General features: G+C 39.3%; 1 protein-coding gene across 14 annotated transcripts in view; it reads left to right on the forward strand.

Moving 5' to 3' along the window:
* The window catches only part of PARD3 (par-3 family cell polarity regulator), a 634,482-nt gene that overhangs the window by 282,534 nt on the left and 326,367 nt on the right, over positions 1 to 25,581 (forward strand). For 9 of the 14 annotated variants that reach the window (XM_060097665.1, XM_060097670.1, XM_060097666.1 and 6 more), the window contains exon 5: positions 17,454 to 17,585. The exons of the other annotated variants lie outside the window; for them this stretch is intronic. In XM_060097665.1, coding sequence (XP_059953648.1) covers positions 17,454 to 17,585 — 132 coding nt within the window. The remainder of the gene's footprint in view (positions 1 to 17,453; positions 17,586 to 25,581) is intronic. 14 annotated transcript variants of the gene reach the window in all.

The raw sequence follows: 25,581 nt of genomic DNA on the forward strand, positions 1-25,581 counted from the left end.
AAGTCACTGCGGTAATCGAAATTTTCTTTTTAACTCATTCAACATCTTGGGTGTATGAGTCAGCTTCAGTTACAGCATACAGAACCACAGGAGCTATTTTCAGCATAAAAGGACTTAACGTTGAGAAGTTGTTTTTCAGAAAATTACTGGAAGGGCTAGAAGAGCAGGCCGTAGGCTGGGCCCCCAGGACTTTCTGGACAATGCAGTACAGCGTGTCTAGCTGGCCCGGGGAGGGGCAGAGGTGCAGGACCTGGCGTCCTGCTGCCTGCGTTGGCCCAGTAGACGTTAGCACTGTCTCCACCTGTGCTCACCTTGCCGCCTGTCACCTGTGGAGCTGGGCCTGAACCCAGGAACACCCTAGAAAACGCCGTCATCTCCACGGCTTGCCACTAATAACAGCCCAAGAAAATCCCCGATTTCACAATTATCATTAAAATCTCAGGCTGTTGAATCCAAATGGGCAGAATGCAGTTTGCTCCAGATCCTTATGTCTAGGGCTGTCCGGGAAACGGACTTTAGCCTTCCAGGCTCTGCAGCCCAGGGAAGCTGCCTGGAGAGGATGGAGATGCTTATGGCCAGTGAACCATGTCCACCTCACTGCCATTCTCTTTTATTTTGTTTTATTTTTTGGCCGTGCCACGTGGCATGTGGGATCTTAGTTCCTCAACCAGAGATTGAACCTGCGTCCCCTGCAGTGGAAGCATGGAGTTGTAACCACTGGATAGCCAGGGAAGTCCCTCATTCGTTCTCTTTTAAAGAACATGTGTCTCTCATTTGTAAAAAATTGGGCAACTAGTAGAATAGAACAAAATTACATTATCCATAATTCCAAACTTATCAACAACCAGTACTAAGATATAAGTGAACACACACACACACAAAGTCGGAGTCATTCTTTGTCTACATATTTGCATCCTGATTATTTCTACATTTTTTTCATCTCATAGGGATTTCCCCTGGTGTGAATTTTATTAGAAAATATTTTTAATGAACACAGAGTATTCCAGGGTAGAGTATACTTTATCATTCTCTTATTGTTGGACATTTATGCTATGTAAGACAAACTTGAATATAATTTTGTTTTAAAAATGGTTACTTTACCCAACAAGCTTTTTCCCTATTGGGAGTGGTATTTAATGTAGCCAGATGCCTACACTTTCCCATGGCAGAGGCCTTGATTCACACACGTATCTCTAGATGAAATCGTATTCACATACGACACACATAAAAGGTAATGTGTAATGAATTTGTCTTTTGAATTATCTTTGGTTTTACTTTTCGAATACCTATTTACTAAGTTTCCTAGTCTAGATTTTTAAGCTGTTTGTATTTTAGTCTGAGCTGTTGTTTTTTTTTTAACAGGTATATGTCTGATAAATGCTGTCTTATTTTCAGTTATAAAATGAATTCCAATGTCTTCAGTATTAAGAAAGGATGCTTGGAGGAAAGCATACTTGCTTATCAGTATTAAATTTATTTATTTCTGTTGCGTCCATGAGAGTTTACCTATGCTGGGCAATTTCAAGATGTTATAAATTCTTATCAGCATGTAGAGGTTTAGGTTTTCTGTATAAAAACACGGAAATCAATTAGTTAAGGGTTCACAGTCCTGTGATTCATTGATCTCTAATGGTTAAAATAGGTTGGTGTTCTTGTATAATTCATCTGCATACGTAAGTAGCTTCTATTCTTCCAAGTTACATAAGCACAACAGTTTTAGTGTAATGTCACCAATCAGGTAAAATCTCTATTTCTGAATCACGCAGTTCCTTTCTCCTGTGTGAGAACACAGCCACGTTGAACTCTCCCTTGTGGTTCAAAACCACAGATGAGAGGTGGAGTCTTCCCAGTTAAAACAGTGATACTGTTTCATCCCACCGTCGAGTTTAGAGGGCAAAGTTCACAGATTTTGATGCTGCTAAGTCAGGTGAGGGCTCGAAGAGACCAAGGGTTTCGCGGGCTTCTGGATTTCTTAAATTCTGTCAATAGTTTTATCTGGCAGTGAGGGATAGAGGGGAAGAGAATCTTGGCTTTCTTTCAAAGTTCTATGGAACATTGGCTTATTCCTGTTACTGGCTTATTCCTGTTACCCAGCTCTTTGTGGCTGACTGCCCTTTTCACCTCTTAGAGACAGACCATTTTGCTCACAATTTGTGTGGAAAGTATCTTGCTAGAAGATGTATTTTCATTTGAGATTTTGTGTGTGCCTATTAGTACTTCATCTTGGGAAAGAGTATTTCAGTCAGTGTGAATTCTCAAGTCGTTCTGCCAACTCTTTAGCCATCCTTACTAGGTCCGTGTCCCTGTGAATGAAGAGGCCACCAAGGATGTGGACAGGGTTTGATTCATTCCACTGTAATGAGGCACTTATCAGAATCAGTCTGCCATGAGGTTTTAGGAATCAGGTCTCTGTTCTGTTCGTTGGGCAGTGGTTGTAAGCTGTTGTTCCTTCCCGTAAATAAGAAGAGGTGTTGTTTTTCTAAGTTATATTGCCCCCCAATTAACATAGGTAGAATTAGCATAAAATCATATTTTGACTAGTTTCCAAGGGAGATTCTTACCTGATCAGGGAAGGGGAGGAAAGTGGTAAGAGAACATATTGCCTTGGCATCCTTAGGTTAAAAAAATTTTTTTTTCCTATTTCTTAAAGAGATGTTTAAGGACATCTCCGGATGTTTCTGACCCTCTGGGTTTATTATTTCTGTTTGATTTAGTTGCTTGTCACATTTGATATCTTTCCAATACCCCTGATGCATGCAGACTCTTGGAAGAGGTGCTGTCTTGATTATGTCTTTGTCACCTCTCTTTCCATTACATTCAAAGCAATGTGAGATCTTCCTTCTAACTTCAGGAAATGATTTTTACAAATCTTTCTTGTGGTATATTTTGAGTCCCCAAACAGTTTTTTTTCCCCCTCTATAATAGTATTTCTTGCTCTTTGCATTTTCTAAAGAAATGAAACGTATAACGAAGCAGATAAGTAATTTGGGGTCTTGATGATGAGGAGTGTTGACATTTGGTGTATGAATTTGAGGACTTCTGTGGAGCATAGTATAGCTCTACACAGATGGTGGCTGTCCTTGGTACCAGTGGGGAGTCATCCAATCAGTACAGTTTAATTTCCTGACTTTTTCCCTAATCTGTGTTATACTGAGAGCATTTTCCTTTGTCTTGTAAATATCGATACTTTGCCAAGGTTCTATTATGTAATGATTTTTTGGAGTTGTTTATTAACTTTATTTGGTGATTTTTCTTGTTGCCTAACATATTTATACTTTAGCCTTTTTTTTTTTTGCACTTATAAGTAACCTTTAGAAGTACCCTTCAGAGAATATCCTTATATACCAATTTATGTTGACACCTCTGATTATTTTCTTAGAGTAGATTCCTTAAGTAGACTTATTTGACCAAGGAAGCAAACATTTTTAAAGCTATTGATAATTGCTTCCCATAAATTCATGAATAATAAAGTGAAAAGTACTTATGTTGTATAAAGAGCTCTGTGAAAAGTCCTAGATGGGGTGGGCTGGGGGATGAGGGGTAGGATGCTGAGCACCAAGAAGCAACTGGTACTGTTTCTGAGTTCCAGAACTTACTGTCTTACTGAATAGTTTAGTAGTTCCATTTGGCTGTGTATCAAAATTACCTGTGGACTTTTAAAAGATGAAACACACTTATACCAATAGATTCATTTACCCATTCCAGGACGTTTGTGTGTTTTTCTTTAAAGCTTCTCTGTTGATTCCGGGGCACAGTCTTTTTTAAAGAACTTGGGTCCAGCGGGAAGTGGAAGGTATCTTTGTCTGTCAAGAGATGGCAAATAGGAATATAATCGTTATTTTGATATGTCTTCATTTTGGGCTAATTTTTCTATCTTAGAATAGAATCTGGAGCATTTAGCATATTTGGTTTTGTGACACGTCACTTCTTTTCACACTTAGCTCAAATTTTTAAATGAAAAGCTATTAGTTTTTTTTTTATTTTTATTTTTTAAGTATTACAACACCCCATTAAGATATTAGATCCTATCTTATCAGTACAAGACTAGAACAGGAAATATTTTTCTAGATAGAAGCTATGATAAAAGCACTGTTTCTGTTTACTGTTACTTGGTGCATCCCACCTCCCCTCCAATCTTAGTTCAAGTGCATTTGAATATGTTAAGGTCAGGACACTGAATTCCCAGCATTAGGGTCACCAGTCAGGCACAAGAAACCTTCAGAAAATGTCTGCTCCCTGTTTTACCGAGAGCGAGAAAACTTTTGCAGTTGATACACAGACAGTACAATAGCAATGACATTTGAATCCTGTTCCACGTGTCTCTTTAAAATAGCTGCTTACTGGCTCATTCATTCATTCGTTTGTTCATTCATTGTAAAATGATATTCTATATATATAACTGAATTACTTTGCTGTACACCTGAAACTAACACAACACTGTAAATCAACTATGCCTCAATTAAAAAAAAAAAGAAATGGATATTTGCTCTCTTTAGAATTTAAAAAAAAATGAGAACTTTTCTTTTTATGTAGGACCTTTGTAAAAGCTTATAATCTTGATGAAGTAAATTATGTACAGACATTAAAAAATAAGTAAATAAAGTGATATTCTAAATTTACCTATTTTTTGCTTTCTCATCCTCTTCTCAAACCTTTGGCTTCTTGGTCTGCTTCTTCTCATCTTTTCTTTGTAATGTAGAAGGTGAGTCATATTGGTAAATTTTTTAAATTTTTGAATTAGTCCATTTGACCAGCTGGCTATTAAAAAAAAAGTTGTCTATCTTTTGGTTATTTATGGGCCAACCATAGCTGCCAGCTAGTTACAATAACCATCTAAAACCTCAAAGGATGGGCTAAGAAGTTTTTTAAAACTACATTTCCTTTGGGAGAGCCCTATAGCTGTGTTTAATTTTCTGGGGTATTTGCTTCAAGGGAAATCCAGCTGAGACCCAGGTCTTAGGCTATCCTGCTACAACATTTGTACTTCCTGTAAAAGGCCTCTAAAACTATAAATTTCACCCTTTTGTTTTGCATATTAAAAGATCTTAATTTGAATGCACTGCATTTTTGTTCAGTAAGTGATGGTTCTACTGATTTTTAAAATAGGCTAACCTCAAGGGCCAAGCTGCCCTAGCCTGAGCTGTTAATAACTGAGACTCATCTATTTCTGTGCCACATTTAGGAATATAATCCCCCTTCACATACTTTAAATATTATAATTTGTGTTCCAAGTTATGAAATCCTAAGGTGCTATTGAGAAAATGTTTAAGCCTGGGTGTGATATTTTTAGAGTTCACAAACCATTCCAGGAATATAAATCCAAAGCAATGTCAGAATCCTTGTTGAGCACCCTCAAAGTTACATATCATACAGAGGGAAATGAAGATGTTACACCTGTTTTTCTTGATTTGGGAGAGGAGACCAGGAACTGGCACTGATTATATTATATTGAACAAAAATTCACGTATTCTTTAGACACTTAAAAATATTTTGGCGTCATTTCATCTTTCTAAGTTGGTGTCTATTTTAAATTTTTAATACTTTAGCTTATAGACGTACCTACTCCGGGTCATGAAGTCATGTCCTGTTATTAAAGAGAAGAGCCTAGTGAGGTGCTGGGACTGAGGTACCTGGTGTTTGCTTTCCAGCTGCTGGGGCAGCTCTGTTTTAATTTTCATGTGTTCTAGGTGCCGTCATGTGCTGGGCTGCCTTTGGGGCAGTGTTTTTTACAGGGTGGGGATAAAAATGGTTTCCACCTGTCCCATCTCCAAACTGTACTGTTTCTGAGGTTTTGGTATTTTCGTGTAATGATAGCCAAGTTGATCTGAGTACTTGCTTCTTGCTGGCTGTGTTATGTGTTGTATCTCATTTAATCAGCTTCTGAAGTGTAAGTAGTGTGGCCATTCCCAGTTTATTGATGAGGAGGTAGAGCCTGAGAGAGTTTAAATAATTCACCTAAGAATTAAACCAACTGCTGAAAGATAAAGTTGTGTTACGAATCTCAATTGTCCTGTTTCATATTCTGTGCTCTTAAGTGTGCTACCCACTTTCCAACATACTTACGTTTACAGACTTTATATATTGCCCAGTGTTCATTTCGTTGAATATTTTAAACTGTAAAATATTTCATAACAACCTTCTCATTTCTATCACCTCTAAAACTTTCTGTTAAGCAATTAAAATAGGAATATAAGAATAACCAGCATTTGTTATTAAAACCAAAATAATTTTTAAAACCTCACCAAGTCATATTATATCTTCACATCTTAGTCTTGAGTGAAAATATGCTAGCATCATTAATATCACTACTAATAATCTGATTTTGTTAACTGATCTCTATTTCTTTCCCCCTTTTTGGGGGCACTTTTGTCTTTGTTTTTTCCAATCCTTGTGATTGATATTTTTATCATTGTTATTGTGAAATTATATACTCAGCCCTCTTCCTGATATTTTATGTGTGTTGTTCAAAACAGCTTAACAACAACAAAGTAAATAATGATATAATTGGGTTTTAATCGAAAGACCAGAATAAATATCCACAAGACTATGGTGATACTAATAAGTGATTGAATAAAAAATAAAATGGGGAAAAGTTCCAAATTTCCTCACAGGAGAATTCCAAATAATGTATGTTCTACTTCCCCCTCCAGAAGGTGGAGCTTAATTCCCCTCCTCTTGAGGATTGGCTGCCCTTAGTAATTTGTTTCCAAAGAATAGAGGATGGAATGAGAAAAACATTAACTCTATAGTGGGGAACTGTGGTGAACTGACCTGAGCCTAGTGGTCAAGGTTAGTTATCACTAGTGATAATTCATGGTGATGGCATGAGCCCCTGATGTAGTGTAATGAGATGGGACCTCAGTGGAATTTTCCCCAAAACTCTTGACTCCAGTTTAATCACAAGGAACCTTCAGACAAACCAAAATTGAGGGACGTTCTACACAATACCTGACCACCATTCTTAAAGAATGTCATGGTCGCAAAATACCAGGGAAGACTGAGAAACAGTCTCAGATCAGAGGAGTCTGCGGAGACACGCTAACTAAATGCAGTACGGGGTCCTGCCGCGAAACAGTGATGTTAGTGGAAAAAACTGATGACTTGCAGATCAGTCTGTAGTTCGGTTAACAGTGTCGTACTGATGTTAATGTCTTCATTTTGACAGATAAACCAAAGTTATGGAAGATGTCAGCATTGGAGGAAGTTGGGTAAAGAGTATGCAGGAGCTCTCTGTACCATCTTTTCTGTAAATCTAACCTTTTTCCAAAACAAGAAGGTACAATGTAGGTGGTACCACCCACATTTTGTGCCGAGAACCGGATGGCAGTTAATGCACCAGTAATGAGAATTATGGAATGAGGGTTCAGCCACTGGGCTCCATGAGCCTCCTCACACACCTCTTTGTTCCCTGAAACATGTTTTTTGCTTTGAAAATGAGTTCTGTTAAAAGTTCTTCAACCGATTTTGTTAAATATTGGTTTAAGGTTGGCCCCCTTTCCTGCTACAAGCCTGAGTTTGAGAAATGCGTCAGTTTTAGACACGCTGCATCTTCAGGACTGGGAGCTCCCACTTTGTCTTCACTTTTTATCCTGACAACCGCCTGCATCAGCTGTTTCTTTTTCACTTTATTCAGATTGTTACGATTTTTTTTTTAAGGTGTGTGTGTGGGGTCAACAGCAATCACTCAGAAATTTCCTAGAATCACATTTTCTAAAATTATAATTTTCAGTTATAATTTGAGGACCAAAGTAGTTTCCTTGAAAATTAATATTCTTCTCAGAGAACATGCTTTTTCTGCTGATGGGGTTTGGAGGGAAGGACTTAATTCTTTAGAAGTCTGAGCCATTAATTTCTTTATTCTAAATGCTTCTCTTGTGGAGGTAGAGCCTCAGAGATAACTTCTTTTGGTTTTGGGGTTATAACCCAATTATATCATTATTTACTTTGCTGTTGTTAAGCTGTTTTGAGCAATGCACGTAAAATATCAAGAAGAGGGCTGAATATATTATTTCTCAATAATAGTAACAACAATAATATCAATTACAAGGATTAGAGAAAATAAAGACAAAAGTTTCCCCCCAAAAAGGGAAAGAAATGGAGATCAGTTAACAAAGTCTGATTTTTAGTAGTGATATTAATGAAGCTAGCATATTTTTACTCAAGCCTAAGATGTTAAGATATAACATAGACTTGGTGAAGTTTTAAAAATGATGCCAGTTTTTTTTTTTTTTTTTTTTTTTGCTGTACGCGGGCCTCTCACTGCTGTGGCCTCTCCCGTTGCGGAGCACAGGCTCCGGACACACAGGCTCCGCGGCCATGGCTCGCGGGCCCAGCCGCTCCGCGGCATGTGGGATCCTCCGGGATCGGGGCACGAACCCGTGTCCCCTGCATCGGCAGGCGGACTCTCAACCACTGCGCCACCAGAGAGGCCCCTGATGCCAGTTTTAATAATTAATAAACTTTATTACTTACTGCTGATTAGTGCTGACTATTCTTAGATTCCTATTTTAATTGCTTAACGGAAAGTTTTAGAGGAGATAAAAATGATCTTCTACATTTTTCAAAAATGTTTCTGTGGAAATGGTTTACCTGAGGAGGCCATTTCACAATGAAGGGGAAAACTTTACAGAAACTAAATTGTAGATGGTACATGAGAACTTTTCACAGGAATGACTCAATTGTTCTGCTGATCCACCCAGTCCATTGAAGTTATGATTATAAACGGAAAAATGTAAGGAACTGCTAATATTTACCTTGCCACATTAATTATATATGGTGCCAATTGTAGTGATTTCTTTGGATATATATTGCTTTAAGATTAAGGTAAAAATGTTTTCAAATTTTAGCAATTTCTTTGAATATATATATATATATATAGCTTTAAAATTAAGGTAAAATATTTAGATAAGTAAGCATAAAAGATTCATCTTACACATTTGGATAAGATGTAAGACGGCAGATCTTTTGGAATCAGGCAACTACGTGTTTTACTCTCTCTCCCTCACCTCCTCGCATCTGTTTCCGCCCTCTGTTGTGCAGTTCGCTCCTGATGTCAAATGCGATCGTTATTTACGATTTTAGTTTTGAGATAGGAACATTTGGAGTTACGTGTCTTTGAAAGAAAATGAAATGTAGATGGGTATTTTGTACCTTCAAAATAAGAAGCATGTAGCACTTTCTAAAATGTTGGAAAATTGTTTTAGATTCCAGTTTGTTTCGCGGAGTTGAGCAAGCGCTGCTCACATTCTTGGTTGTCGTTGTGGAAAATGAGCGGCATCTGACTCGCAGCCTTGGTAGCCTGTGTTTTTCTCCTACACTTGCCCTTGGTGGAAGGAGTAAGGTCAGAAGTGGTGCTCCCGACCTTGCTGACCGTGGGGTGCAGGTGGCTGTAGAACAACTAAGCGACCATGGTGGTTTTTGCGAAATTCTGTGAAAGAAATAAAATGGGAGCTGCTGGGTTTTTTTGGTTTGTTTTGTTTTGTTTTTTTGCGGTACGCAGACCTCTCACTGCCGTGGCCTCTTCCGTTGCGGAGCACAGGCTCCGGATGCGCAGGCCCAGCGGCCATGGCTCACGGGCCCAGCTGCTCCGCGGCATGTGGGATCTTCCCGGACTGGGGCACGAACCCGGGTCCCCTACATCGGCAGGCGGACTCTCAACCACTGAGCCACCAGGGAAGCCCCGGAGCTGCTGTTTTTGCTGCTTCTCTTTTAGCTCTTTTCCTTAGTTCCTCAGAATACAGATGGAGATACCGTCTTTGTAACTTGAAAAAAGATGACACTTCCTCCCCATCTACCTTCTCCTCACCCCATATGCATGTTTTCGTAAGATAAAGGAGGTAAATCCCAGTTACATCAGACAAGAGATCATTGTATTTAAAACAATTTATTTATTTATTTATTTATTATGGTACGCGGGCCTCTCACCGCTGTGGCCTCTCCCGTTGCGGAGCACAGGCTCTGGATGCGCAGGCTCAGCGGCCATGGCTCATGGGCCCAGCCGCTCCACGGCATGTGGGATCTTCCCAGACCGGGGCACGAACCTGTGTCCCCTGCATCGGCAGGAGGGTTCTTAACCACTGCACCACCAGAGAAGTCCCTAAAACAATTTTAAAACAAACATTTTATGCTTGATTATTCCTAAGACTATGTAGTATTTATCAATGAACCAACCGTCTCTAACATAAATAGAAGTTGTGATTCAAGATTGTGTAATGGCTTTGCCCTACTTGACAAGCAAGAACTTGGGAGATACCTTCCCATGGGAGGGGGTCATTATTTATGAGTGGCTGGATATCAGAAGTTATACCCAGTTACACCCAGGTAAACTGTGCTTCCTGCTTAGATGGAGAATGAGAACTTGGAAATGTCCTCACTCAGAAATTGGGCGTTGAAGTGGGGAGGTATAACTGTGGGATCTGGTTAGTCATCCTAATCTCCATAGAGCATTTGTCATAACTTCTCTGAGTCCCTGTTTCTTTTTTCAGACAGTGAGAGGTTCAGCTGGATGTTCTCTAGCTTTTTCCTTCCAGCTTTTAAAATTCTGTATCTAAAGTTTTTCATGGCATTCTGAACTGTTGAGGTGGGTTAGGAACAACTGGGGTAATTGGTTCCAATAAGGAGCCTGAATGAGGCTCGGTTTTGCTGATCTTTTTCTTCTTGGATTTCCTGGTCTGCTCCACAAGCAGGTCTGGTAGCTTCAGAGACCTTTGTGCTCTGATGGTCACCTCTGGAAACACCATGGCATTCATAAGTTGGTGTACCTCCATGTGAGATTTGACCAACCCCTTTTATGCCAGATCCTTTATGTTATAGCCTGATGCGTATCTGTTCCAGGGGTTATTTTTCTTACCTGATATCAAGACTGTTAACAAGGTCAGCTGTAAGTTGTGAGATAAACCTATAATGTCAAGCTTCTGGTTTTGTGAACATGTCAACTTGAAGCATTTGCTTTGCAACAGGAAACTTATTTTCAAAATTAATTTTAGTTCTCAAATGTGTTCTTCCATATTGGAGAGTTCCAACATGATTTTTTTTTTTTTTGGTGTATTTAACATTTTTGAGTGTCCCACTGATCTAAATGTAATTTTATGATCTAGAAGCTATTGAACATGTATTTATGATACATGCTGGAATAGACATGAGTTATAGTTCAGAATTTTTAAAGCCAGAATGAGTTTTGAGAACTGTGTATGGTACCTTTAACATTTCAAAGGAAAAAGAAAACGATTAAAATTTGATGTGCATGCTAGGAGATTTTACTTCATACATTAATAAAAAAAATTTGCTTGGCTAAATTAATATTTTTCAACTTTTTTAACTAATTTCTGTTCAAAACATAAACTCGGTTTAAAAAGAAAATTAAAATAGTTAAAAATAAAGTATTTATTACTTATGAAATTTGAGCTAAAGAGGTGCTGTGGTAAATGTTTTGGCACTCAAAATCTTTGGACTTTGACCCTTTTGTTTTTTAATTTTAAACAACTTACAATGTCAGTGTAATCAGTGTCTCTTGTTGCAAATTCTACCACATTTTAGTAGACTATATATCGTTTATAGATATTTATAGATAAATAAATGATAGATATATAGTCTACTATTAGACAGAATTTTGTTTTGACAAAAAAATCTTTGAATGTTTGAATCCTCTTTGTCCTGTCATAGTTCTGCTCAGAAGTAGGAACAAATTTTATTTTATTTTATTTTTTATACAGCAGGTTCTTATTAGTTATCTATTTTATACACGTTAGGGTGTACATGTCAATCCCAGTCTCCCAGTTCATCCCACCACCACCCCCCTGCCACTTTCCCCCCTTGGTGTCCATATGTTTGTAGGAACAAATTTTAAACACACATTATTTTCTTTATCTCCTCCACCCCTCTCATTAATAATGATTAAGAATGTGGAAGAAGGCAATTATCAAAAACGAAAGTAAGATGTATACATACAGGTACCAGTACTTACGCTCATTTAGGGACAGGAATTACTGCTAATATGGAAGCGATTGTTTGATCTCTGATCAACAACGTTAGGCATTGCATGCAAGATATTGGTCACCATGTATTTCGAATAATGCTTTTTAGTTCATTACACTTGAAAATAGCCATGTGCCTAAGATAAGTGATGATAATTACTGTGTTTGGAATAAAATCCTGTGTTTCCTTACTTTGAGAAATGCCTTAATAGGTACGCAATTGGTTTAAACTGATAGGGACTGCCAAACTTTCTGACTTCATTTACAAGTTGGCTATTGAACCTGTGTTTGTGTGTGTGTGTGTGTGTGTGTGTGTGTGTGTGTGTGTGTGTGAGAATTTATTTATTTAACTCCCCCCTCCCCCCAATTCTTATTTATATCTAGAGGGTGGGTTGAAGGTCAGAAAAGTACATTGACAACAATCTTGTTTACAGACCATTTTATGGTTGTTATCTTTAAGCTTTAGCCTTGGCATTGCTTCCAAGGTCGTACTCTGGTATAGCTGTCAGGAGGCACAAAAGACAAACTCTGGCCCGGGAGCAGGCATGGGGCTGCCACACTGAATTGACAATATGACTACTGAAGATTTTAGCAAGCTTCCTTCAATTAAAAAAAAAAATTGTCCTAAGCCATAATTACTCATTTCACTTCAGCCTCATAATTTCAGGTTAGACATGCTGAAAATGGTTTCCTTTGTTTTTTGTCTGTCTTTTCTTGTGGAAATGATAAAGCGGAAGATTGAGTTCTCTTTGACCACAATTGCAGAGTTGAAAAATATTGTAAATTTAAAACCTTAAAACCACATAGGAATATTCGAAACCATAGGATGCATAGAGGGAGCAAAAATGAAACCTATATGCATTGGGTGTTTGGTGTTTCAAAATATGGCACAATTCCTAGTGATTTTTAAAAAGATGTTTGGAATTTTTACATTGAGATAAAGTGGAAATATAGTTGGGTTTCCTCTGCTAACACAAAAATATCCATTACTTCTATGATGTTTATGAAATATTCCTGTATTTCTGCAGTAGGGATGTAGGTTTGCCAGGAAATCTGACCATCAGCTAAATAGCTGTTTCTGAGAGATAAAGCCTTGGAGCTGCAGCTTAGTATGCCAGGAATAAGCCTCTATCCCAAGACATTGGGTGGGTTCTGTGTTATTTCTTTTTATTGGCTCAGGCAGGGGGCAGAAAGGACAGTCACTTTCCCTACCTTGGAAGAGATTTACTCCATAACCAAGCTGTTGCTACTCGGGAGCAGCAAATTAATATGCATTTCTCAGCCTGGGTGGCTTTTTGACACCTGATGATATGGCAGTACATTTAGATGATAAGGAAAATGCCTGCTCACACCAGGAACATCTGGTTTTTTTTCTGGCAAGAGGGAAAGTTTTCTACCCAGTGCAAAAGCTTGAGTGGATGTTTGGGCCAGTCTCTTAAGTGGAGGATTAAAATTATAATTTTTAAAAAAGGAGAGTAATTCATTATGGTATTTTTCTTATATAATCTTTTAGATGTAAAGTAGCGGCTTTAATGATTTTTTATTGTTAGCAAATTCAGTAATTTTTAGGGTTTTCTATATTGGTCCTACTGCTAGATTTTTATAAGTCTAAAGAAAAAGATTTCTTTCTTTCTTAAGTTTGCTCATATACAGAATGGAGACATTAATTTGATCATAGAATAAAATAGATTTAAAATCCCATTCTCCAATTTATTATAAATTCAACACTAACTTATGAAAATATCAATGATGAAAAAATCTGTTGGTTTATTTTTTTCTTCAGGTTATGAAATAGTTTTGCAAATACATTTAACAAACATTTTGACTTTTTCGTAGTTGACTATAGTTTGGTCCATGAAAAATGTAGTCTTGCATAGACATAGTTAAAAGTACCATAATTTTAAAATCATTTACACTGGAAAAAGTATTTTCAAATTGAAAATAGAATGCATTGTATCCATTTCAGTTGAAAACAGTGACTATCCATGCATATATTGTAGAAAATACAATGTAAGTAGAAAATACATTGTATGTTATTAGGTTTATGGATGTGCTCACATCACAGATACTAATCACAGCTTTATAGGACTATACTCTGTGTGTGCACTTGATCCAAACTTCAGACAGGATTTTGAGGACGAACATTGATGAAATCCTAGTAGCACCTGCATGGTGCTGTCAACAAAAATAACAGATATGTTGCATAATGATTAGTAATATATTTTAGAAATTCTTCACTTACCTGGTGATGACTAAGGTGACTGTAACTGGACTTTTCATACATCATAAATCAATTAATATATGCATTTATTATTGACTTTACCGTATCAGCATTGAATTAGAATTTTTTTTTGTTATGGGGGTATGTTTTATTTTTCTTACCAATTAAATACTCAACGTTGATTCTATGAATATAAAATTGTAGAATTTTTCAGATGGAGTTCAAAAGGACAGATCTTTTGACTTTTTTTTTTTAGCCCTATCTGCCTTAATATGATTACTTTGTGGTGGCCTGCTGCATGAATTACATGTCATAATTGACATAGAGAAATGCCACACTACTTTTTAGATGCAATTGGAAATAATCACATTTTTCCGCAGACACTGTATACTGTAGGTGCGACATTAGATTGAAATAGGCATCTAACAGTGGTATACATCTTTCAGTGTAAATTTAAAAGTACAGTCATTGTATTTCAGTGAAAGTGCGTTTCCACTGAAGTTTGTCGTGATACCTGATTAAAGCATTTCCTTATTGATTTGATTTTTAAAACAACGGATAGAAATGTTCCTTTAAAATTCTGGGATTTTGAAACCTTGTGAAAGTAGGAAACATAGTAAGTATTCCAGAAAAAGCCATCCACGTAGGTGCAGGCCACTGAGCTAAGTGCTAGAGTTTAAAGGTGACTGACTGGTGATCTTCTGCCTAGGTGTCACTGTGATCATGGAAATATCCATCTTAAAAATTAACTAAATTATAAGTTAGAACTATAATTAGGAGTAAAATCGGAATTTAGTAGTTCAGAAAGCATGACGTTATCAGTTTTGTTGAGAGTCAGGAAATGCTTCTTAGAGAAGGCAGCTTGGGAACTGGGCCTTGAAGAGCGGTGAGTATTTTCACAGAAGAAATGGTGCTGGGAGTCTGGGCTCAGGAAAATCCTGACGGAGGTGAGGAGGCCTGTGACACCACGGGTCCCCAGGTCTGCCTCATGCTTGTTCCAGGTGTGACCTAACGGGCATTTTAGAAGAATCCTCTGTGGAACCTTGTTGGAGAGGAGAAGGTTTGAGCCAGCCTCCAACTAGAAGGCTGCTGTAATGGTTCAGATGAGAGGCACGTCGATCCTGAACTAGGATGATGGCCAAAGGGTAAGATCTTGGCCATGAGCTTTGGATTAACGAGACCATGGAGATTAGGTACATACCTTTGGGACATCCTATTGGAAATTTAGATCATGAATTCAGAAAAGCAGTTTAGTGTTGGTGACCTGTGTGTAGAAGTTGTCGGGGAGGAGGTTTTGCCCTTGTACCTTTTTGAGCTTGTTCAGGGAGACTGTAGTGAGTGGTCCATAGTAAGAGCCCGCAGGGGCCATTTAAGGGAAGACGAAGAATGATGGAGATTCAAAAGGAATCAAAAGGAAGTACCAGCAGCTTTTTGGATTCTAGACATCAGGAAAAGAGAGTTTTGTGGCATCTGGTCTCTTTACTTTAAAGATATATTTTTCCCTTTGCAAGTGGTGTTTTGTCACTATGCATACATCCGGTTCATTATCAACTTTTCACCTAATGGTTTTAGCATCCACTGATTATCTTTGCCTGAATGAATGATTTCATTAGGAGTTGAAAACGGTGATTTTTCTAATACTATTAATTGTTCTACTTCCATACCTCAGCATTTTCCTGAAAAGACAAGCCTCAGTAGTTGTGGCTCGTGGGCTCTAGAGCGCAGGCTCAGTAGTTGTGGCTCGCAGGCTCTAGAGGACAGGCTCAGTAGTTGTGGCACACGGGCTTAGTTGCTTTGAGACGTGTGGGATCTTCCCGGACCAGGGCTCGAACCTGTGTCCCCTGCATTGGCAGATGGATTCTTAATCACTGTGCCACCAGAGAAGCCCCTATCACAGCTTTTTTGAGCCATAGTGACCAAAAAGGTACAGAGTTTTACTAGTAAAAAGTACTTGCTGCTAGTGGTTAATTCTCCTGTTGAGTTTTTAAAGTTTATTTTCTGTAGTTTGATTTTTTAAAAATTACAAAGTTTCATGCCAAAACTATACTGGTAAATCTTTATAGGTTAAAAAAATTTCTTTTTCATATGTCACAGCATTGGCATAGGTCCAGGACAGTCAATTCATTCTTAAGTTTTATTCTCTGATGAAACAGAAAACAGTATCCTGGTCTATTGCTAAGGTCTATACAATGCAAATCTATTATATTATACTTTTTTGTTTCTATGTGTGTGCTGACTGCTCATGTGGTTTAAGTAATAAAGAAGAAGGATCAATCATGTATATGATGATATTTACAACCACGCTACCCTTAGCAAAGTTTTTAAGGAAAATATTTGGGTACTTAAAGTGGGGCTCTGATGTCAGTGGGTTAAAGTGAGGTTAACATTTTAAATTTATTCTTGTAGGAGATATTTGGATTTAGTTATTGAACTAAAATGTTCGACTTTCCTACCTTATCCTAGCCTTCTCATTTCTTTTCAGAACATTGAAATTAAGTTTTGCAGCTCTAAAGCCAAAGCAAGTTGTTATAAATTATTATTTGAAAGAGATACCTTGGTTGCTCTGGGGTGTATTAAATAAATATTTATCAGTTGACTAGGTTTTTATGTGAAGACATCACTCGTCATAAGCATGTCGGGGTGAACAATTATGTGTTTATTATGTACCATGTATTGGGATAGACTAATTTTTTTCTCTACTTGATATTTGAATTAATGTTTACAACTAGCTTGTGAAGGAGACAACAGAAGAACCCAGAGTCTTCAATCTCTTGCCCAAAGTTACAGAACTGCGAGGATCTAAATAAAGAGCAAATTCATTCGTCTTCCCTGTTTTAAACATTTTTGATGAATTATAGAAAATGTCTCACAGTATTATTCTAAGATTGGAAGGAAGAAGAAAAGAGAAAATGCCGTGATTGAGTGATGATAAAAGTCTGGTATAGAAGTATTTTCCATTTTCTGGTGCATGTACTTGGCTTGGGGAGGTTGATTCGAGAGGAGGGCAGAGTGTGTTCTTCTGTCTATTGTGGGCCTGCATGTGTGACCACAGCCCTCAGACTCCCTTATCCTAGGCAGGTGACTGCATTTCTGAGGTCTAACCTGGAGGCAATGTCCTCAGTCAGCTTTTTGGTGTAGACTTGGGAAAAACATTTTAAATATGTAGAATCATTTTTCTGCTACTTTTGAAAAACCAGGTACATCATTAATTTGCAAGATCTGGTTTTTTACAAGACACCTTTTTGTTTCTTTTTGAATAGAAAGATGAAAACTACAGAAGCCTCCCACGGGACACTAGTAACTGGTCTAACCAATTTCAGAGAGACAATGCTCGCTCATCTCTGAGTGCCAGTCACCCAATGGTGGACAAGTGGCTGGAGAAGCAAGAACAGGTAACACAAACGAATCCTTCTACATGCGTCGGTGGTGTAACTTCCTAGCCCATCCCCCAGACGTTTCCCTCCATCACAGTGATGATTGGAGATAAGTGATTCTGCTGAACTGTAGTTAAGGACCAGGCTCTGTATCAGAGTGTGTGTAACATAAATGTAGACTATTTCGGTGGTGGTTCCTGATCAAAGATTTCTCATAAGCAGGTGCTGTAGATTCTCAAGTATCACCACCGTAGAGCTTGTTAGGCTGTGAGGCACAGATATTTGGTGTGAATAATACGGTTTATAGGTAGACTTTCAAGACCGCCCATGGGCTCTCCTCTTGACTGAGAGGCAATTAAGTCAAAGGATCTGAAGAGGCAAAATAAATTTTCTGTTATCCCTGACTTCACTTTATGGGAAAAATATAAGCTGTAGTGTTGTTTCAGCATTTAGACTTATCTTGTCAGGTCTGGGGACTTGTCTTTTCCTAAATGTCAAGGACCTGTTGTAGGTGTCTACGTTTTCAGAGTAGCTTAGTTCACTCTGTGGAGTAGTCACCTCCAATTCATGAAATCAGAATTGTTACCACTCAGTATACATAATGGCTTCCTGTCTTGGGAAGAGGACTGTTTGCAACAAAACTGTCGGTATGAAGACTAAGAATTTATCTGGTAAGTTTTGATGTATAAAAAATTCTTGCAGTGTTGTTTTTTTAAAGTGTTAATTGTTTATTGTTAGTCACAGTGTTTCTCTGTAGTGGGAACACCAGTGTTTTCTTTGTAGTTTTAATAGTTTTGATATTAAAAATGCACTTATTTGGTTCCTTTGTCATCTATATTCTTTAAAAAGTTCATATGGATCACAAACTAGGTGAGTACTTAGTGTCAGAATGTTTTGTTGTGTATCAGTTTCAGTAATTTCTAAAATTATTGATAATTCGGTTGCCTAGATACTGGAATAGCTGTTTTTCAATTTAGATTAATGATAGCAGTGGAAAGAAGCCCTAAGTGTTTTGCTGAATTCATCTCAGTCTATGTTTTACAGCATAAACCTCCTAAAATAGTTCTGTGTATGTGGGGTGTTTGATTATGAAACAATAAAAAAGGACAGTTTGCCTTTGATACCTGTGATGGAATGATTTTTATCCTATAGTAAGGAGCATAAAACTTTGTGTGCTGGAAATAATTTTAAGATTTTTTTTTTTTTTTTACGGTACGCGGGCCTCTCACTGCTGTGGCCTCTCCCGTTGCGGAGCACAGGCTCCGGACGCGCAGGCTCAGCGACCATGGCTCACAGGCCCAGCCGCTCCGCAGCATGTGGGATCCCCCCGGACCGGGGCACGAACCCGTGTCCCCTGCATCGGCAGGCGGACTCCCAACCACTGTGCCACCAGGGAAGCCCCAAGATTTTTTTTTTTTTTTGATGTGGACCATTTTTTTGTGTGTGTGTGTGGTACGCAGGCCTCTCACTGCTGTGGCCTCTCCCGCCGCGGAGCACAGGCCCCGGACGCGCAGGCCCAGCGGCCATGGCCCACGGGCCCAGCCGCTCTGCGGCACGCGGGATCTTCCCGGACCGGGGCACGAACCTGCGCCCCCTGCACCGGCAGGCGGGCTCCCAACCACTGCGCCACCAGGGAAGCCCGATGTGGACCATTTTTAAAGTCATTATTGAATTTGTTACAATATTGCTTCTGTTTTATGTTTTGGTTTTTTGGCTGCAAGGCATGTAGGACCCCAACTTCCTGACCAGGGATCAAACCCGCACCCACTGCATTGGAAGGCGAAGTCTTAACCAGTGGACCGCCAGGGAAGTCCCTGGAAATGATTTTAAATAGTTTAAAAACCGTGGAAGTTCTACTTAGGAAAAGCAAGTGATAAAAACAAGTGAAAACCCAGTGATAATGAAATAGTAACACCAATTAGTTTAAAATTTGTATTGTTTTGAGAAAATTATCACTTTGAAGTAACTTTTTAGGATTGAGATAGTTCACCTCGGGCCTGGGGTCAGACTGGCTGCTGTCGACTCTTCACCACGTGTGGGGTTTGGGCACTTGCTCACCTTGTCTGCCCCTCAGTTTATTCACATAGTGGACATAGCGGATGGGGTAATCATAGAGCTGGCCTCATTGGTGATATAATACCTGCTGAGGGCTTAGAGTCATGCCTGGTACCCAGACAAATTCAGTGTGTCTTAATATATTTGTTGGAAAAACATTGGGTGCTAATAGAGAACATCTAGACTGCATGATAAGGAACTACTCCTTGCTCCTTTAACAAGAAGTCAGAGGGGAGGGAAGGTAGGGGTTCATTTCTGGCTCAGTGACCTTCCTGAGGGTCAAGGTTCCCCAGCTTCTCATGGAGCCCCGCAGGCTTGGCTAGTCCTTTCCTGCTGGGTCCAGACCATCACATCCTTGCAGAGGAAGGGGGCCGGGCCCTTCTCTTCACTGTGGCCCATTTGAAAGCAGATAAGCTTTTCCTGTCACCACCACCTCCCCCTTCCCCCGCCCACCAAATGCCCTTTGTGTTTTGTTGTCCAGAATCTCATGACTTGCCTACCCCTTTCGAAATCAAAGGCAGTAAAAGTACCTGTGTTGGTTTAGACTATTTGCATTTGACCTCCTGGTGCTGGGGGTGGAAATGGGGGTTTACCTTCCCTGAAACACAATTGCTCATCATTAAACACAGTCAGGGCTCTGTTCAAGCTAAAGATGCTGAATCTGACCATTTTTATTGCAAGATTAGGAGAAAAAATTGGCAGCCCGGAGTTTCTAAAATATGATACATTTAATTACTTCTAAAAATATAACTTTGTCTTACTATTGCGGTTGTAGGCCTGTTTTTAAGGGAAATAGTATAGATTTTCTTTGTAATTTGGGGGTTTCTTTTTAAGCAAAAGGGATGCATTGAGACACAAACATTTTTTTCCCCAAAACTAAGCCTTGATTGGCTTTTGTTGAAGTTATTTGAAGTATTTGTTCCATGATAAGAAAGTTAAAAAAGAAAAAAAAAGTGCTTTCTTAGTATGTGTAGCCCACTGTAAATGACATTAGCTTATTGACTCCTGATCCTGCAGTCATCTTCTTCCTTGGCTTCAGTTTAAGAAATGCCGATCCATTCGTTAAACTTAATGATTTCCCATCAGCAGGATAATTAACTAGCCTGAAGTCTATTTAACTGGACAGGAACAGCAAAAACAAAACAAAACCCATATTAAAACTTTGGCCAAAAGTAAGCACAATCGTTTGGGCAGAAGAGTACAAATAGGTTGTACTGGATACACTGGAAATCTAGTCCAGCCATTCTCATTTAATTGTGGATTTATTCATTTAACTGTTCCCATGAGTCATTTGACTTTAATGGCCTGATGTTTCTTCTGTGTGTTTTCTTTTTTTGCCATTAAAAATATAGTAAAGGAGTGGCATCATGTAGATAAAAGAATATTTCATATGGTTAAAAAAAAAAATCAGCCCTTGCCTATATGCTTTGGGATCACCGGGGTGGAACTGATGTCTTCTTTTAGTTATGCCATCTGGACTGAAGAGGTCAAGAGAGTTCTAGATTGTATATGCCTCCAGTGGTTTTGTTTTTGCTCTATTTCCTACTAGAGTGCTTGTTTCTCATTATCTCTGTTTTTTGAAGGCAATTATGACCACATCAGCTTTGACAGTGGGAATAAACAGTAGGGATGAAAAGGACAAAGGAGGGTGTGAGTGCTGAGCTAGCAGGCGCCTCTGGAAGCTGAGGTGCTTTCTTTTGGGGGATTGATAAGGGGACCATTGAATCTTCCTTCCCTCTGTTAGAGTGTTGGTAAGTCATACCTCTGTCTCTAAAGGTGGTAGATGGTGTATCTGAACTCTGAACTCTGACCCAGGAAGCACTTGGAGTGAAAGTCAACATGATTCCAGAATCATGACTGACTCACCTTGCTCAGATTTGCCTGTAGCAGCATCCTACGTCAGGGTCATCTCAGAAGGTAGAGGACTGAACGTCTTTCAAAGACATGCTTTTCTTACCTCAATCTTGTGACTTCCTTCTCCTGGGATCTCTCAGAGGAAGCACAAAGGATTTGAAAACTAAGTGGGTTTCTGTCGTGTTGCCTTAAAAATGTTCTCCTGCTTCCGAAATTTTGACTCTGAGACCCAAGAAACAAAAAACACGGCAAACCCCCCTCAGTTTTTTTTTCTTTTTTGTAATTAATTAATTTAATTTATTTATTTTTGGCTGCGTTGGGTCTTTGTTGCTGCACGTGGTCCTTCTCTAGTTGCGGTGTGTGGGCTTCTCATCGCGGTGGCTTCTCCTGTTGCGGAGCACGGGCTGTAGGCACATGGGCTTCAGTAGTTGTGGCACATGGGCTTCAGTAGTTGTGGCACACGGGCTCAGTAGTTGTGGCGCACGGGCTTAGTTGCTCCACGGCATGTGGGATCTTCCTGGACCAGGGCTCAAACCCGTGTCCCCTGCGTTAGCAGGCGGATTCCTAACCACTGCGTCACCAGGGAAGCCTCCCCAGTTTTGATGTATGACAATGCTTTAAGAAATCTGAATTCCTTGTAACAATGACCATTTCCTTGACTCTGCACGGACTCTAAGTTAATATTGGCAGATAATAGATCATAAGCTGCCTTTGTTCTTCTATCCCCGCAGTTTATTGCAACTAATAAATTCCACAGAAGAGGAGGCAGGAACTTTACAATACATGATTGGGAGAATTTGGGACCAGAATGTAGAGGGACCTTAAGGGAAATTTAAGCTAATTGGGAGCCTGCCATTTTCACTACCTTGTCTGGGTGAACAGGCCTGAAGCCAATTAACAGAAAACACTAGGAGGTGGAAGGCACAGTCCAGCCACCACTTACGCTCTGTTACAGGGGATGACTGCCCTGACCTTTAGAGAAAAGTCCACGCTTTAAGGTTCTTTCCATCCAGCAAAAACTGCATCTAATTGGCAGATTATACCGAGGGAGGCAGACCCAGGAAAAGACCTTAACTGTGCGGTGATCACGAGGTTTAGGTTTGACATTGAACGGGCCGTCCCCTCCCCTTTGGAACCTGTGAGGCCGTGAGTTTTAGAAGCACTGAACTGCCTTTTTCCTTCTTATTTTGTGCACTTCTGTCACTGTCTCCAGCCACGATGCCTTTGCTCCAGGCTTTTTCATGCAGACAGAACATTGCTGAATTTTGATCACTTATTCCTTCTGAAATGAATGTGGCTAATCCAGGGATAGGTCTGTTTTTACATCAGCCTGTATTTGTTGCCTCCTAGAGATTATAATTAGAAAATAGCTGATGGTTAAATAGAAAACCTATGTAATAAAATAATGCCAGGGAATGAATGCTTATCATTGGTCCTGTTCTCAAAAAAGAAGAGTCCAACACTGTCTGCTTATCCTGATACTTTTTAAACTTTTGACAGTATTTATACATTATGATTGCTATTCACGTGCTACACAGTGAGTATAGTCACAAATCATGGAAAAGGTAAGTTACTGTGAAAGTGTTTCATTTTTACATTTCACTGTAATTTGATTAAAGCCAAAGTTTTGAGGAGCTAGAGCAGAAGTAAATTTTAAAAATTAGAGCCTGTTTTGGATGTGAGTAAACAGCGTAGTGAAGCAATGTTTTTAAGCTTATCCAGATTTTATATGGGGGTAGTTTTAAAAAATGAGTAAGTCAGTCAGTAGGTCCTCGTGTTCCTAGGCTTTGCCCATGTCACCCTGGCGTGATGAATGACAGGGTCGGGGTCATGCTGTGGACCCTCACCTCTCTCCGTGTTTGGTTTTTCTTCCATCCACCTTCACAGGGAAGATCCTCATCCTTCCCCAAGTGCTTAAAAACCTTTTCTAAATGGGGAAAAAAATATTCTCATCTCATTGACACTTAGAACCATCCAGATGACATAAATAACTTGTTTTCCAGAATATGAACTGATCATACTTTCTTAATGACAAAATGAGGAGGTGGCTTCTTCGGAAATCTGATTACAACAGCTGCAAACCGGTCAGTGAAATGACTGCAGGGTCAACCCCTTAGAACAAGGAAGAGCTATGGAAATTCTGACATGGGAACTGGCCGGGCTTCGTGGTCTCTGCCACACTAATGGGACAGGAGGTTAGGCTCTGGTCCTGCTAAACAGTAACTGGGATGTGGTTTGTTTGTTTATTCTTTAGCACATAGACACTGAGTAACCAAAAGACTTGATAATCTGGTTAAAAATAATCAAAGGCCCCTGCCTCCCAATTCTAAAGTTCTACAGTTTTCTATTAAAAGGCAGGGGATTTATTAATATTATTTCCTAGTTGGCAAAGTTTCGCAGAACTTGTGCCAAAGCTAATAGAATTGTGTTCACCTCTAGCAGCAGCAAATGTAGAAACTAAAAACATCGATCGCTTTAAAAATTAAGTTTAGTTTTCATTATAAAATGCCAGAGAGTTTCTTTATAGCAGAAACATGTCATGTTCACAATAACACCAAAAATGAAACCAAAACAACCTTTGAAGAGAGGTGTCGTGTCTCCTGGATATGCCAAGGGCAGATTATCTTGTGCTTTGATAGTGGGATGTCTGCCATTATAATACATTAGTTGAGGTTTAAAACTGATAGCGTCATCTATGTATGTGACACATATTATTTTTCAGAAGCCCTACACATTTTCTACTTGTATTATCAAAGAACAGTGGACTCATAGCATCAAATATAAGAGCAGGACTGGAGCGCAGGGGGCTGGTGGACATTCTTCCGAGAAGGAAACACGAGTTTCCCAGCGAGCCTTGCCAGCCACGTGCAGGGCCAACTTTGGATGGTGTTTTCTCCTGAGAGCGACAAGCAGCGTTTTACCCTTACGTAAATTCAGTGGCACATAACTCACTGGCGTGGCCTTTTCTCGGTTGAATAAAATCTGCAACCTTCATTTTCACTATAGACAAAATGGGGAAAATAACACCCGCTATTGGCTTCATGCGTGAAGATTGAGTGAGTAGCACATATCAAAATGCAGATCCAGTTTTTGGTGCATCGTGGGCACTGGTTGGGTGCCGCTTTCCTATCTTTATTTTGGGTAAGAATAGCCTCAGTAACTCTCCCTGTGTCACAACAGTCGCTGGCTGTTTTTCTCCTGGCATATTGGGGGTACCATTTGGGGTGCTGTGCTGGTTCCTTTTCATCCCTGGTGGATTTCTAATGCCCTCATCATCCTTCCAGAATTGGATTCTTGCTTCCATGGCATCTTACCAGAATTAAAATAAAAGTTAATCATTTAAAATCATCTCTGGTTCTTTTCTGAAGAACATAATCTGACATAAAAATGACATTAGTGTTCATCTCTGTGTCTGTGTCCATTTTTTATATTCCCTTTTGGTTTTGGCAAGCACGTGTGGTTTTGATACGATTAGATCTAAGGATGCCATTTAAGAATGCTCAGTGTCTTACTAGGGTCTCTGCTTGGCCACTTACTAAGCTTCTGGGTTCCTTTGTGAAGTGAATGGAGCTCGGGAGACACAGGGCTGCCCATGGGCTTTTAGAGTGAGGGGTGCAGTTTAAGGGGTACTAGTCGATTCTCCTGTTCCTTTATGACTGGCCATTTTTATTGCTTCTTTGGCCTATGGAGCTCAAAGCCTGCAAGCAGCAGGGAAGTGCTTCAGAAATTCTACCGAGTGACAAATCTTTGGTGGTGTGTGGATTAACCTTCACGGGGCGTCTGTTAGTAGCTGATGATTTTCTTGCCTGTGAATACAGCTGCCAGAACTAGATGTTTCGAGCTTGCACTGTGGATAAAGGCGCATTTTCTTTTTTAGCTACAACCCTCAGGTGCCTTTTCATAAATTCATTGCAGGCAGTCTTCAAGATTTTGTCATGAGCTGTGTGATTAAATATGACCATGAAAAAAATACAGGCTTTCTCCTCTCTCTTTATCCCTACCCATCTGTATGTCATTTGCTTTTGAAAAGTTGTTCTTTATTTCTACGTTCAGTGAGCAGGGGAACTGCTATCCTTGAAAAATCCTGGTTAAGAAATTGCATTAA

This window comes from Mesoplodon densirostris, chromosome 4, assembly GCF_025265405.1.
Source record: "Mesoplodon densirostris isolate mMesDen1 chromosome 4, mMesDen1 primary haplotype, whole genome shotgun sequence".
Taxonomy (NCBI): Eukaryota; Metazoa; Chordata; class Mammalia; order Artiodactyla; family Ziphiidae; genus Mesoplodon; species Mesoplodon densirostris.